The sequence below is a fragment of the Carya illinoinensis genome, chromosome 5 (assembly GCF_018687715.1).
Source record: "Carya illinoinensis cultivar Pawnee chromosome 5, C.illinoinensisPawnee_v1, whole genome shotgun sequence".
In the NCBI taxonomy this organism is placed as follows: Eukaryota; Viridiplantae; Streptophyta; class Magnoliopsida; order Fagales; family Juglandaceae; genus Carya; species Carya illinoinensis.
In genome coordinates, this window is record NC_056756.1 from 32,958,810 (window position 1) to 32,975,554 (window position 16,745).

Sequence of the window (16,745 nt, forward strand, 5' to 3'; positions counted from 1 at the left end):
GATTGATTGTCATCTTTCACATGTGCATGTTTTATTTGAATATTTTCAAAAGTGATTGATTTTTTTTTACTTATGCAAAAGGTAGATGTTTTTGTTTGAAAAATTTGAAAAGTAAAATGTGCTCATTTTGTCATATACAAAAAGTAAAAGATTAGATTTGAATTTTTTTGAAAATGAAAGTGTGCTCCTTTTGTCATGTGCAAAAAGTAAAAGATTAGGTTTGAATTTTTTTGAAAAGGAAAGTGTGCTCATTTTGTCATATGCCAAAAATAAAAGATCAAGTTTGATTTTTTTGAAAAAGTGAATGATGTTGTCTTTGACAATTGAAAAAGAAGAACCTTTTATTTGAATTTTTTGAAAAAGTGAATGATGTTATCTTTGACATGTGAATCTTTTTAAATTTGAATATGAAGTCTCATATGCCTATAAATAGATCATTTGAGAGCTTCACATTTATAACATCCAGAGCATACAACATTCATTCAAAACTTTCATTTTCTCTTCTCTAAGTATTGAGCCTTAATCCTTGTTCATTTTGAGAGATATAATTTGCGTTGTATTGTTCTTATTTCACTCATTAAGGAGTATTTTCTGATAACCTACCCACTATCAGCTCTTGTATCAGAAAAAAGGGTGTGTATAACCCTTGTGTGTGTAGAAAGTATTTTACACGGGGAATAGTTGAATCACCACGTGTAAGGTGATTGCAAGTGTAGAGGGTGTTCTATACGGATCCTTTATAGCGGTGTTGTTCAAAGGTGTAATAGGTTTCTATCTCTACCTGAAGGAGGTTGAATAGTGAATTTGGGAATCCTCAAGGGGTAGCTTGAGGCAAGGACGCAGGCAGTGGGGCCGAATCTCGTTAACATACTGAATTTGCTTCTCTCTTACCCTTACTCTTTATATTTATTGTTATTTCATATTTTGTTTATATTTTATATTATATATTTGATTTATAATTGTTATTTTTTAATACAACTCAATTCACCCCCCCTCTTGTGTTAGTCATCTGGGCAACAAACACTTTATATACGCACAAGGGTTATACACACCTTTTTTCTGATACAAGAGCTGATAGTGGGTAGGTTATCAGAAAACACTCTTCAATGAGTAAAATAAGAACAATACACCGCAAACTATATCTCTCAAAATGAACAAAGATTAAGGCTCAATGCTTAGAGAAGAGAGAATGAAAGTTTTGAATGAATGTTGTATGCTCTAGATGTTGTGAATGTGAAACTCTCAAATGATCTATTTATAGGCATATGAAACTTCATATTCAAATTAAAAAAGATTCACATGTCAAAGATTACATCATTCACTTTTTCAAAAAATTCAAATAAAAATTTCTTCTTTTTCAATTGTCAAAGACAACATCATTCATTTTTCAAAAATTTCAAACCTAATCTTTTACTTTTGGCATATGACAAAAGGAGCACACTTTACTTTTCAAAAAATTCAAACCTAATCTTTTACTTTTTGCATATGACAAAAGGAGCACACTTTACTTTTCAATTATTTCAAACAAAATTATCTACCTTTTACATAAGTCAAAAAAAGCATCAATCACTTTTGAAAGTATTCAAATAAAACATGCACATGTAAAAAATGACAATCAATCATCTTTAATATTTTCAAAGTTCAACCCTTTAATCAAGGTATGCACATGTGAAAGATGACAATCAATCATCTTTCAAAATTTTCAAATTTAATTTTCAAAATATTCATGCACATGTGGAAAATGTATTTTAATGCTTTATGATAAAATATTAATTTTGAGCCTTAATCCTAATTTCTAATTTTTAAGAGATTTACAATATTACTCTATGACTTTAATGTGAACTTATTCCCTTCTTGCTCATGCTTGTTTCCTTGATGTGCTTGACTCCATTGTGTAGACAACTTGAGTTTGAAATTCCTTTATTCTTTAAATTCATTTGTTATCATCAAAATCTATGTGTAGATATATAATTATACAAAACTTGAAATTTTAGATTCAACAGAACTTTTGTGGAGAAAGAGAGAGAGAGAGACATCGTTCCTCACGAATCCCCTGCAGTGCAGCTCACAAAATCAAAATTATAGCCTTTACGTGGTACTACGCTATTGGATTCCAATAAAAAGAGTTTAAAGGAAGAACGGGTCTAAAATTATCATCTTTCGTCGTCACTCTCGCCTCAAAGGAGTGACTAGCTACCTTTGAATTTGTTATTTTGTGTTGTGGACTCTCTAATGAGGTTTACCTACCTGCGAACTTTGATATTACCAATCTCTCTACTAAGGCTTTCTCTCATCCTTCAAAGAGAATGTTTTTATATTTGAGATAAGAAATGAAAAAGTAAGCTTCTCTTACTAATAGGATGTTGTGCATCAAATTTGGATATGAATAATGCCCAAAAAGTGTTTCTTCAGTTGTTGTAGTGATATACTAATGCCCAGAAACATTCCGGTATTTCTCCAAAAAAAATGTTTCTTCAATTGCTATGCTTGGTAGAGGAATGGAGCTTGGCAGAGATAAGCCATGCATAAATATTGACATTAACCCAATTCAACACCACCTGTCATTAGCAGTAGGATCCACCTAAGATGTGGGAAGAACGAATTCTGTATTTTTTGCTTCATGACTCTATTTCTTCAGGAAACATGGCTTTTCTTGAGTAGACATACTACATATCTTATTTCTATGCCAACAAAAAATCTACCTCATTTGCTGGAAACAACATACACAGAAATGTTTGTATACTTTAGTTTATGCTAAAATCCATCAAACTTGCCTCCTTCATGCCAAAAACACACACATGCACATCCACATTGAAATATTCTATACATAAAAGTGTACAGAAAAATTCTTTGATTTTGAGCACAGTTGTCGAGAGATTACTTTCTTTTTCTTCTGAGCTTGAGAGAGAGAGAGAGGAAGCAAGATACCCACCTTCAAAGGAGGGAGAGAGAGAGAGAGAGGGAAGAAAAGAGATCAGGAGAAGATGATTTGTGAGGAATAGCCTACATGCAATTCTATTACTGATTTTGCTATATGACATAAGCCCTACATGTCATGTGTTTATTGGTGGGTGTAAAACAAGAATTCTCACCTCATCCGGTCCTTAACGCCTCTCTTCTTACATTAATGTAAGGAAAATGAAGATATGACTTTCAAATTTATCTACCAAATATAAACACTCATATATTTTCATTTTTTTTCCTTAATGATTGAGAAAGTAACTGTGAGTAAAATTATGTTTTTTAATTTCTTCTTAATAATTAAAGATATTTAAAAAATACTTTAAAAGAAAATCATTTGTATTGGGGTACATATTTAGAGCGCACATTATACACCCTAACATTGTCCTTGATGTAAACTTGCTTAAAACAAGGCCAACAAGCGGCCTGCCATTGGCTCAAAGAAAACAGTTCGCGAGGGGATGATTAATTCCATTAAGAGGCCATTGATTGGTGGTATGTACATCTAATGTGCTACGTTTCTGCTGGAGTGTCCGGGCTCGGAAGAATTATGGCCCCTTTTGAATGGGTTTCAACCTCAGTGAGATTAGCACTCCCCCTTTTTAGAAGCGGAAGTGAAAGCCCATGTCTCACTTTTGCCCCGTTTAAATACAGTGCTACAGCGTAAATCGGTTTCACAAAATTAAAGTCAGAAGCTGACGTAATGTGATATAATAGCAGATGCACTACATCAAATTACCTCAATTTATAAGTTAACTTTTATAACTTTACTAAAACATACTTTTATTTATATGATACCTATGTTGCCATCTGGCTATCCATTCTTTTTTTTTTTTCTTTCCCAAGTAGAATAGTGCACTGCCAGTTTTCGTTTGTTATTTTATTCTGAGAACTGCATCTCAATTAATTCCAGACAAAATGTGTTCAGGTCATTGGGTTTCATTCGCTTCTCTCTCACTTGTTTCTATACTCAACACCCGATTTCATAAACATATAGAGGGCCGAGTAAGTAAGAAATGAAGTTCCTGAAAAATATAGGGAAAACAGTTCGTTTTCATGATGAGGAAACAAAAAAATCAAATGTTACTAATGCAAGGAAGTCTTTTCTTTAAAGCGCCTCTTGGCATATCTTGTAAAGAAAAGGGAGAAGAAGCGAACTGTAAAGCTTGGAGAAGATTTACATTTACACCTGCCAAAAATAGAGCAAAAGGGTGTACAATGGTGATAAAAATAGGTTGTAGCCTAGAGAGAGAGAGAGATTTTAGCCTATAAAATGAGCTATTGGTGTGCTTCGTTTGGTAACGTTGGGGGAGACTTCCTAAATACATGCTTTCTGCAGCGTTCAAAAATGCTGTCATAAATCAGATCAAATTGAACTCCAGCTCTCTCCCGATTCACAATGAACAATATGTGATCACCTTCCACAATCTTGTAGTACCTGCTTCAGCCAAATGCCATCTCTGAGTAACCCCAAATAACAATCCGTAAAGCTAAGATGAAATGCCAAGTACATGATATGGACTATTAATAATTTTGACATTCCAATATTATCATTCGAACCTAATACTGCATTGGACTATTAATTTGTCATCTTGATGATTTTTATTTTTTAGCACTAGGATTATGTGAGACTACAGTTACAAGAACTGACATGGCTGATTCAGCCATTTTTGGATGTGATACCGAGGATGAATTATTTCACTATAATGATCACTTGCAACACATTCCCATTAGAGCAGCACCTCTTTCTTTGCAATATTTAGATGATTAGCAGTTTTTGATCACCCACAAATTGCCAACTCAACTCCAGTGGCCCAATTAAGCCATCTTTATGTTACGCACACATAATAACAACGGAATGAATCTCCATAACCGTAGTTCTTAAATAGAAAAGTATCCTCCTCTATCTACCCAATAAGTAATCTGTTTTTGATAAGTAATGAGAATATTTAACTTGGGTCAATAAGAATTGGCCAAAAACTGAAGCAGGATGTCAGATAATTTTGGAATATCAATCAAGTTTGAAACCACAGGTGTCAGATTTGTCTAAGAAAATGCCCATTTACTTAGCTAGAATAATGATTACTAACTATGAGAAAAAAATACAATCAAATTTCAAAAAGTCAAGATCTATGATCCAAAGAGTAAAAAATAGATTTTGTTAGTTAAGCAATTTACAGATAAGAAGCAAGACATACCAGATGCCCGGCTGCATCGGTTGGCAGTCTGAATCATTTTTGACAAATTGACTTGGATGTTCAATTGGAAGACGAGGGTGAGTCATGGATATAGTGTTGAGAGCTCCATCATTGTCCTGCCAATCCTCATCCCTGAACATGCATTAACATGAGGATTATGGCACCAATAACAAAGTTTAATCGTTGTTACAAGTAACTGCCATTTTTAGAGATATAAAATTCAGTACTAGCTCCAAAATAAAAATTGTAATTGATTGGTTGGAGCAAAATATTACATATTTTAAAGGATAACATACATATTTATAAAAATTCTAGAATTTAAATAGAGTAAACAGTGATCATTATTGAAAAGGAATAAAAAAAAAAAAAACACTAGACAGTAAAGTGTCATACTTAGCAAGATATTAAAGAGAGAATCTGGATTTGAGCTGAAAGTACATTCCAAATCACATTACCCTTATCAGAATAAAAACCCCAACTAATTGAAGCACAGGTTAAGAAGCTGATGCCAGAGAGAAAAAAAAAAAAATACCTATAGCCTTTATAAGGGGGCGACACATCTGGAGGATGATGCCATTGGCTCATCTGCAGTACTCTTATAAAAAGCAATGGGTGGATGCCGAGTATGCTAGAAGGAATTGTGACACTCAAGATCTTCCTAGTACGCTTGGTAGCATAGCTGAAGTAGTATGTATTGGGAAAGGTTTGTAGATGGCAGTTGAGTTGCATGGACCCTTGAATGGTAAGATCCGGGAGGATCCAGTCTCCTGAAGCAAATGGACCTGAATTCCCCAAGAGGCAATCAACAAGACCCCAAACACCTATTTTCTTCCATGACAGGTTAAAGTGATCAAATCCAAAATTGTAATATCCCTTCAGCCAGGGAATGTCAAACCAATCATATATCATCACTCCAACACGGCACAACTGTAGCAGACATATAGGTTTCAGGGTTCTCCCATCTTCTGGCCTGGTACAAGCTCAAACCACTTTAACATGTTAAGCATCAGGAAATCGTGACGGAGAAAATGGGAACAGTGGTCAAAACATATAATGATATATTTTGCCAATGACTTTAAAAATGACCAAACTTCACAAAAAATGTGAAACTAGCTTAAATGTATTATCAAAACTGAGCGACTTATATATATGATATATAAACAGAATGATGACCTTATGCAGGCAAACAGGCCAGCTGCCCCTCTATTGGATGAAAAATCCCTTAAATTCTTTCAAATAGCCATCATGTGTGACCTTCGGGATATTGATAAGTTTTAGCTCTTAGTCATCTTATTTTCTAGTTGTTCTGTTTACAATTTGGTCTCAATTTTCCCAAACTCCCTTCATTACATAAGATATGAAGTCATAATTAAATGGCAATCTATCACATTTTTCTCATTTGGCGAGTATTATTTCAACACTAATGACGTTTGGCCTTAGTTGGCAACAATTGACATTAAGTTAGAGAATTTCATCGCTGTAATTGGAACAAAATATATTAAAAATCAAATGGAAAGAACAAGGTATGAACGGAACTCACTGCATCCCATCTAAATAGGTTCTTGTGGTCCCATTGAACGCTCCTGACAAGGATGTGATGCTCAATACCCAGTTCTCCGAAGTGTTCTCATACCCGTTGAATGCCTGCGAACAATATGAAACATAAAATCTAATCTCTTAAATTTAAAGACGTATTGGGGCGCCCCCTTTGTTATCAAATGCAGTTCAACCAACCTTATCAGCCAGCATTTGCTGCAAAACACGAACAACCTGTGCTCCAGCCGAGTGCCCCACAAAGTGAATAGGATGATCCTCATCCCATTCAGGGTAATGCCCTGCGGATAAGTTCGAATAAGACCAACCATATGGACGAGTGAACGTATAGACAGAATTGGAAAACACGGACTATAAAAGCTAAATTCTCTCGGGGGATCTAGCACCTCGTTCGTAAACACGGCCGTACTGCGAGTGACCACAAGCGTTGCTGTGTTCTTCTCCGTAATCGACTCGACCGCCTTTCAAATAATAGAACAATTCTCGAGCCCTGAAACCCAAAACCCAAAACCCAAAACCCCATTTTTAAAACTACATCGCTCAAACGGGTAAAAGAAACAAAAGAGAAGAGCCAGAAGGAAAAAGTGAAGCCATGAATGAACCTGTACCCAAACCCCCAAGGCACATACATACCTATCATAAATGCTGGTTAGAGAGCCCAAATCGGGCACAAGAACCCTTTCGTCTTTCTTCTCTGCCCCAGCGAAATACGATAAACCTCCCAATCTCTAAGAGCCAAAACAAACAAATAGAATTCCGAATTGAATAATAAATTGCATCATAGATTGCGGCTTAAACTGAACAAAGAAAAAAACAAAGCAGTGAGAGAAATTATATACACGCGAGAGAAATTAAATACCCCTTTGCCGAATCCAAATATTCCATGGACTAAAACAATCGGAGGCAGATTCACAGCATTGGTGCTAGCCCCGCCGGGCAAGTCGTCTTTGACCCCAGCATTCTTATTAGGCTTAAACAAACATTCGTTCAGAGCCAGGGAGAGATCACCGGCGACCGCTGAGCTGAATATGTAAAACCCATAGAGCAAATGAACCACCGAGCTCACGAACAGCTCCGCTAATTGCAGCGCAGCTACCCCCCATCTGATGATTCTCTTTGTCATAGAAAAAAATTACCCACAAAAAAAAAAAAATAATACAGCGGGGGCAAATATTTCAAAGCAGAGCCTTCTTCGAACCCCTGGAATGCTTGGGAGAATAAAAAAAGCTCTACCTTCAACCGGTCTTAAGACCAGAGAGGTTTCTCGAAGAGGCTTGTTTTTATGGTAAATAAAGTTTCTTTGCTTTCGACTTTGAAATTGGGTTGTCACGACTTTCACATTGCCTACCTCGCAAAGAAACGAAAACAAGTCGCCATCAATTACTATTCTTCCATAATTCCATTTCTTTTGTCGTCTTAAGAGGGCCGCTCCCACAGGCTATAGTCGTTGTGGGCTCCCACTAGAACCCACGCCATAAATTTTACCTAATAAAATCCAAATAATTTCGCCTCAATATTAGCGTGGCGATGGAAAATAGGGGAAGGAAGTGAAATATACCGGTGGCCGGTGGACGGATCAAGGCTGGAATGTTCGGCTCCCTGGCCAACACCAACCTTATCCGTTTTATGGTATGTGTCCTCGAATTCTGGTGTTTGTCGTTCTGACTCACGTGCCTGAATGAAGGTAGATGTTCCGTTATAATAGCTCAGGGCTAACTTTTTCTGAACAAGGCCAAACTTTAATGAAATAAAAATATGTTGTAATTTATGCTTTTGTTTTTTCACCCTTTAATAGCGCGATGGGTTACTTGTTAAACGAAATTGTGAAAATAAAATAGAAAATTTTTGTTTGTAAGATGTTACATAAAAGCACATCTTCTGTCTAATTAATATGGTAAGAGCACTCTCAATTAATGTTTTAAAATAAAGTTTTCTTTAAAATATGAAGAAAATTGATCAAAATAAAGATTCAATAAATATTATAAATTATCTTTATTTTCCAAATAGCTACATTAATCTCTCTATATTTATATATTACTGTTCAAACTGTAAAAAAATTTTAATTATTTCTATCTCCTCTAAATTATTTAACCCCTTTATCTTTTTTTTTTTAAGTGAAACGCATGAACTTTTTGTCACCTTTTGTATGGAATAACATAATTTTTTAAGACCTTCATATTTGAAAAGGCCCATATATTTTTTTATAAATAATTTAAAATATGACATAATTTTTTTTCTATTTTTTTATTATATTTTGAATCAATTTCAATTTTAGTTTGTTTTAAAATAAAAGATAATGATATGAGATTGTATATGGGAGAATATTGTAAATATTAAAAGATATAAATATATTATTGATAATTAGAGAAAATATTTGAAATGAATAAAAAAATTAAAAAGTATAATATTTAAATGATATAAAGAAAAAATAGATAAGTTGATGTACGACAAAGTCAATATGTAAAATAAAAAAAGTGAATTTTAGTTATGTATTTTGAAGGATGGGATGAAAGAATCATTGGGAATGCTCTTGATTTCTAAGATAAATTTAAATTTTAAATTTCTTACAAATCAAATCTGGTTATGTTAACGGAATAGAAAATGTGCATTACACACTAATTTATAAGTAGTAGAACTCACTAGAAAATACAAGAAATATAAATTTTCTTCAGTAGGAAAGAGAATGAATAAACAATCTCATTGCCCTTCTAGACTCCCATTTTTTCCATTATTTATAGGGACACAATTAATTTCTATATCAAGAAAATGAATTTGAGTTCTTTATTGTTATATCTTATTACATGGGTGAGTCAATTATTGTAAGAATAACATTGAAACTCTTCAAAGTTCAAAATTTCAAATATCTTCTATATATTGAATTATATCTTCTTTTAAAAAAATATATGTGACTTATGTGAAATTCAATTTTTAATAATGGGTTTCATTTATTCCAAAGAGTATATTATATACTATATATACGAGATTTGTATATCTCAAAACTATATCTAATATTATTCTATTTATTTAACTTTTAGAAGACAAAATTTATAAAATGATATTATTCAGGATGTAAGGTAATATCCATTATATTATCAGAAGAGATTTACAACCTGATATGCAACGTTAAGACAATTCAATTTATAAAATACACTTATCTTAAAAAAATTATAATATAAACTTTTTCAATTATGTTTGTGGAACAATAACAAGTAAATACACTGATTTTAAGTTCTAACTATCATCTCCCAAAAAAAAAAATTGATGCGTACTTTACACGCACAGATATACGTGGGTTTCATGTTTTTTTCTCGCTTTGTTGCACGTGCAGATTCCGCGTTGCGTGTACATGTGGGTAGTAATAAATAAGAGTAATTTTATTTGAATGTATTTTTAATCCGATTTCATTACATAAAATTAAATTATTTTATATAATCTTATTTTTTATAATTATTATAATTTTTTTAAATTTTTACAAAAAATATAATAAATAATTTAATTTTTTTTAATTTTAAAATAAAACTTATTTTAAAAATTATATTATAACAATATTTTATTTAATTTTTAATAAAATAATTTATCTTATTTAAGCTGTATAATTAAAAGAAGCATTAGTCATATTTATATGGTATAATTTAATTTTTTATTTTTAAAATTTATATATGTAATGTAAAAAAATTTAAATACTACTGCTCAATAAATAAAGTTACAAGGGATGGAACTGTGCACTGTGCTTCTGTAATGAACCAATAAAAATTGAAGCTTTTGAGCTGTCGTCTGGAGGTGTTGTCTAGTTGATGGATTTTGACCGGTGACTTTTCCGGATCTTGTTGGATTTTGACCAAAGGTGGGTTCAACTTTTTGGCCAAGAGGCGTTTGATTTACATTTGGTATGGTTTGTGACTTCAATTAATTATTAAGAATTGTTAAACACGTGTTGATTTACATTTGGATAATTAGTGTTGTCAGCAACTCACGTTTAACACAATTAAATGTGCAAGATAAAAATGAAAGGCCCAATTACAAGCCCTATGCAAATTGCCCGACCTCGTTGATATTGGGTCACCCACGTGAAGTTCAAAAGCATCAGCCTAGGCAAATTGTAAAAGAAAAATGTTTTAACCATAAAAAATTTTATAAAAATAAATTTATAAATTAACGTGATTTAATTTGACATATAAGACTATAAAATTTCTTTAATTATATATCTAACATATTATATAAAACTATATTAGTTTATCATTTTAGCTAAAGGTATAATTGGTCTGATCCAATTGGTCATAGGGAGATTTTTTGGCATGATTGAGAACTTTAGTCCACCATTTTTCCTGATCCCAAGGACGGATCGATTATCCCTATAGGCTGGATCGGATTGTTAGCTACCATTCGGCCCAATTTGATTTGAAAGAGTGTAAAATGGGCCAAACATACAAAAAACTTAAAATCACTTATAATGTATATTTTCCACCCAACTATACAAAAACAGAAGTACATAGCACTGATAGAAGGCGAGCGTGCCCACTTCAAATACTTTCAAATCCAATAAGTGCCAAGGGTCAAGAACCAAAAGGTGAACAAGTTGGCACTAACAACGTCTAGGCAAGAAGACTCTCCTTTGCTAGAACAAATGGTGGTTAGGACTATTGAGGTACCAGCCATGAAAACTGAAGTCATAGAGGTAAAGCCAGGAGCCCCAGAGTGGGCATTGGACATAATCAAGTATATAGACACCAATGAGCTATCGAATAATATATAGGAAGTTAGTAAGATCTAAAACAGAGCAACATGCTACACCCTTCTTGACGAAATCCTATAGAAGAAGGTTACTCCATGCCTCTCCTAAGGTTCCATCTCATTCAAACAAACCCAGTACGTGTTGGAAGTGGTACACAAGGGGATTAGCGGTGACCACTCTGAGGGAAAGGCGTTGGCAGAAAAAGTGATGAGGACTGGATACTACTAGCCTTGTGCCCTCCAAGATGCAGAAGAATACATTCAAAAGTGTAGAAAATGTCAAGAGTACTCCGAAATACCTCATTGCCTACCAGAGGAGTTGACGTCAATCACCTCATCTTGGCCGTTCGCCCAATGGGAGGTTGACCCAGTAGGTCCCCTCTCTCTAGGCAAAGAGGGAGTAAAATTTGTAATAGTGGCGGTAGACTACTTCACTAAGTGGGTAGAGGCTAAAGTGTTGCCAACAATTATGGCAAGCAACATCACCTGATTCTTGTGTAGGATGGTCGTCTACAGATTTGGCATCCTCCACGTCATCATATAGGACAACAGAAGGCAATTCAACTTTGACCACTACCGAGACTGGTGCTGGAATTGGGAATCAAATTTCGGTATTTGTCTCTAGGTAGAGGTGTAACCAGTCCGATTTTGAACAAAATTTAGAACCAAACTAGTATGCACCGGCTACCTACTTAAACCAATACTCCGATTTTACTAGTTTTCAATCCACTTTTCTGATTTTAATATACTATATTATATAATATATATAATATATAATATAGTGATATAATATTAGTATAACTATTAATATGTACTATATAATATTAATATAACTATTAAAAAAATCAACTATAGTAATATAAGATTTTAAAACTTAATATTATATTAATTAGTAATTTATCATATAATACAAAACTATTTAATATATAATTATATATTATATATGAAAATTATATACAATATAAAAAATTAAAATATATATATGAACCAGTTCAGTTTGGTCTTAGAAAAAGAAAAACCAGCATCAGACCGATTTTGACTGGTTTTAAGGGAAAAAAAAAAGGTATCGAACTGTACCAAACTCAGTACCGGACCAAACCCACCAATTTGGTCCAGTCCGGTCTGGTTCACCGTTTTTTTTTTTTTTTTTACACCCCTATCTCTAGGACATCCATAGTCCAATGGGCAAGTTGAAGCAACCAGTAAGTAGCTCAAAAAGAAACTTGGTGACAGGAAAGGCTCTTGAGCAAAAGAACTCCCCAGTGTATTGTAAGCCTACCGAATCACAGTGAGAACCCCGATGGGGGAAACTCCCTTCACTCTCACCTAAGGATAGGATCCAATGCCACCTGTTGAGGTTAGGATCCCTACCTATAGGGTGCAACACTTCGAGCAAAGCTCCAACGATGAGCGATTAGAAGAGTATCTTGACTTGCTAGAGGAGGTCAGACTTGAAGTAGAAATAAGGACAATGGTCAATAAGAGGAGAACCGAATGATGTTTCAACAAGTGGGTATGACCAATAGCATTTAAGATAGGCGATATGGCCCTAAAGCAAACAAGGACGAACACCTGAGCAGAGGAAAACTAGGTCCTCTGTGTGGAGGGCCCTTACATGGTTATAGAGTAAGGAGAAGCAAGAAATACACATAAGAAAGGAAGAAAAGAGAGCTCAAGAACGCAAGGATTCGAGAGAAGAAAACGATGGTAAGGAATGCGAGTAGGTGCCAAATGATGAAGGTATTGAGGTTTAAATGGGCCCCAATGATGGTTAAGATCCCAAATCATTAGAGCACACAGGACCCACGAGGCCATCGAGACAAGTATGAATCCCACAGTATGTATTGTACGATGTGATATGAAGAGAAAGATCCGCTTGACAACATCAATGCTAAGATAACTAAACGGGCACAAGCGGATCCAGCCCCTCGGCTACCCGATAAATTATCCCGACCATCATGGCGAAAAGCTGACCCCGCTCCTTAGCTATCCGATAACTTACCTTTTCATGGGCTGCTTTATCCCTCGCACAATGGAAAAGCGAGTCCAGCCTCTCAGCTAATTAGCAACTTACCCCAACCTCCGCCATGGTGGAGAGTGGGATTAGCGCTAGCCTACCTGACATTTATGTTTCCTATGATATCAACTGGCAAGAGCAAGCCTAGTTACAAAATGCCTAACCACTTACCTCCCCGCAAGGATCAGCAGGTGAGTTCAGCCCTCCCGGTGACCGGACCTGCTTCATGGAGGAGAGTGGGTCCAGCTTCTCAGCTGCTCGATAACTTACCTCGACCCTATCATAGTGAAGAGCGGACCCAGCTCCTTAGCTGTCTGACAACTTACCTCCCTTTGAGACCCAAAATGATGGGTTATTCCCTAAGGCTGCTTTATCCCTCCCATGGTTGAGTGCAGGTCCAACCTTTGGCTACCCGACACTTACCTTCCTCGTGGGCTTCAACAGGCAGGAACTGGTCTAGTCTCAAACCACCCTACAACTTACCTCCTCTTAGGACATAAAGGGATGAGTTAAGCAGTAAGGCTACTTTATTCCTTCCACGATAGAGAGCGATTTCAGCCTCTCGACTACCCGAAAACTTACCTCGACCTCTGCTATGGTGAAGAGTAAAATTAGCGCCAGCCTACCCGACACTTATTTTCCTGAGATGTCAACGAGTGGGAGCAGCTTCAATCTCAAACTGCCTAACTTGCCTTCCTGTGAGGAACTAAAGGAAGAATTCCAACTTGGAACGACTTCCCCTCTCACGGAGAAGGATGACTCACCCTGACCCCCGTCATGGAGAAGATCAAACTAGCTTCTCAGCTGTCCGAAAATTTACCTCTACTGGGGAACCAAAGAGGCGAATTAGCCTAAGGCATCCTGATCTCTCCCTAGAAGAGTACGAGTCCAATATCTCAACTGCCCAACTTCAACTCCTGGATGTGTCTCCCCCAATGAAGAGATGACAACTTACCTCAAACTCTCGTCAGCCCCATCATGATGATCTAGGTTTGCAAAATCCACAATTACAGTTACGATTCAGTGTTATTTGTATTGATTCTTTCGTATAGCTCTCCCCATGCACGAGAACCTACAGAATATGGTCAAGGCGGTAGAAGGTACTAACCTTCAAAAATCAGGGTTGCCCACACAAGCCCAATCTGGCCCATCTGGCAAAGGCAGGTGGCATGGCCTCTACTCACCAACTCGACCCAATTGCTCTTGCTCGTTACACTCCCAGACCAAAAAAAAAAAAAAAAAACAAAGGAAGAAGGGAGAAAGGAGCACAAGAAGATAAAGTAAAACTCCCAAATTTATTAACATTGTTATAAATGTATAGGTACAAATAGTGAAAAAGAGAAATATAAAGACGCAAAAATAAAGGACACAAGGCAATCAGGGTTCAGCTGGTGTGATTGTTTGGTGCTTGGAATTAAGTCCTTTCCTATTGAGGCACCTCGCTTCAATGTTGCCAAGTCCGGAGGCATCTCCTTCACCTTCAAAGACCTCAAGTCACTCTGAGGGTTAACAAGCACATAGTCCTGCATCCTCTTCAAACCTTCTAGATAGCCATAAGACCAGGCATCATCATGCACCAAATAGACATGTGACAACTAGAGCATAGCTTGGGGATAGTGGCCTCAGCATGATCTAGGCGAGAACGCAGGTCCTTGATAGTTGCTTCACGAGGAGATATCATTCGATTGGCCTAGACCAACCTAATCTCCAACACATCAGTCAGGCCCTTCTCATTAGATTCCCCGGCACGTGCCAACCAGGAGCTCCCATCCTTTGCTCGACAGGAAAAAGAAACATTAGGTCCACCCCTTCACCCAAATGTACTGCGGCTCTAGACAAGCCAGTGCATGGATGGATAGGAAATTGCACGTGTTGCCGTTTTTTCTCAAGAGGTTGTGTGTGAGAAGGAACTCATGAGTGGCCAGGTCAGAATGTTTCAAACATGCCTTCTTTAGGTCCCACCACTTGATGAAGCAGCAAGACACCAAAATCCTCCATGCCTTTAGATGGAGTTGTGCTAGTGCCAAGAGTAGGTAGTCTAGCACATCGTAAACTGAGCAACAGAAGGGCAATTGAAAGTCGCTAGAGAACATGCTTGGATACAAGGCTGCCTTCAAGGTGTAGCCTTCTAAGTCCATGACTCCTTCTTGAGGTGCTGGCACCTCGAATGCCACGATGTTGGGCACCTCAAAAGTAGGCTTTAGAGACTCCAACTCACATGGAGTCACCACCAACCTCTAGGAAAATCTTTCAAACTATTGGGACTCAGTATAGATTTCAGGAGGGTTCAAACCCTTGAGAGCCTGTGAGTACCTAGAGGCATTGACATAGTTGGAGCCCTTCGGGGCAGCACAAGAAGGGTTCTTAGGAGCTATAGGAATAAGAAAATAGAGTAAGGAGAAGCAAGAAATACGCAGAAGAAAGGAAGAAAAGATAGCTTAGGAATGCAAGGGATTCGAGAAAGGAAAACGATAGCAAGGAATGCAAGTAGATGCCAAATGATGAAGATATTGTGGTTTAAATAGGCCCCAGCGGTGGTTGAGATCCCAAATAGTGGGAGCACACGTGCCCCACAAGGCCAGTGAGATAAGCATGAATCCTGCAACGCATATTGTATGATGTGATGTGAAGAGAAAGAGCTGTCTAACACCATCAATGCTAGGAGAACTAAATAGACACAATCGAATGGCAATTCCAACTGTCAATAGACATGCTGCTAAATTCGGGAGAGGAACCGTCACCTGACACCATCAATGCTAGGAGAACTAAATGAATGCAATCAAGTGCCAAGTCCAACTATCAATGGAAGTGCCACTAGAGTCGAGATAGGAACTATCGCTTGAAACCATTAATGATGAAAAAGCCTTACAGGTACAATCAAAAGTTGTGCCACAAATCCAGGAAGAATAAAGGCATGAAAGTTCAATAGACACGACCACATGAAAATAAGAACAAGAAGACAAAGGCAAGAATAAATTCCCATTGAACTAGTTGATAGGAATTGGCGAGGAAACCGTAAGGGGATTTTCCCTCCTATAGGCCCGAGTAACAAGCTTGTGAGGGATCACAGGGAAAAAGGGAGGGAGAACCCAACCTAGCCCAATGACCTTCCTCTAAGAGAAGTCATTGAGCCTCTGTGGAGTATTTAGCTCGTAAGCAAAACCAACCCATGCAGCAACCCTTACACCGGAAAGACAAACAATAGGGACAGATGGGACTCATTGCACTGACACACCTCAGTAACGCCTAGCCCTTGAAACCTATACAAGCAAGTGGACGACAGA

General features: G+C 36.5%; 1 protein-coding gene across 1 annotated transcript; it reads right to left on the minus strand.

Annotated features, from left to right (window-relative positions):
- Positions 1–4,063: 4,063 nt before the first annotated feature.
- On the minus strand, positions 4,064–8,061 carry LOC122309506 (lipase). The gene is made up of 8 exons (XM_043123014.1): positions 7,573–8,061; positions 7,347–7,441; positions 7,100–7,203; positions 6,894–6,994; positions 6,700–6,803; positions 5,692–6,129; positions 5,160–5,291; positions 4,064–4,399 (listed from the first exon to the last, which is right to left on the minus strand). Exons 1-8 carry the CDS (start codon positions 7,834–7,836, stop codon positions 4,240–4,242), a joined length of 1,398 nt encoding a protein of 465 aa, XP_042978948.1. The 5' UTR covers positions 7,837–8,061; the 3' UTR covers positions 4,064–4,239.
- Positions 8,062–16,745: the final 8,684 nt, after the last annotated feature.

Coding starts and splice junctions, on each gene's coding strand:
- LOC122309506 (XM_043123014.1), bottom strand. CDS start 7,836: ATGACAAAGAGAATCATCAGATGGGGGGTAGCTGCGCTGCAATTAGCG. Junction 5,292..5,691: donor CCCCCTTATAAAGGCTATAG/GTATTTTTTTTT, acceptor ATGCATGTTCAG/GGATGAGGATTGGCAGGACA. Junction 4,400..5,159: donor CCGATGCAGCCGGGCATCTG/GTATGTCTTGCT, acceptor TGGCTGAAGCAG/GTACTACAAGATTGTGGAAG.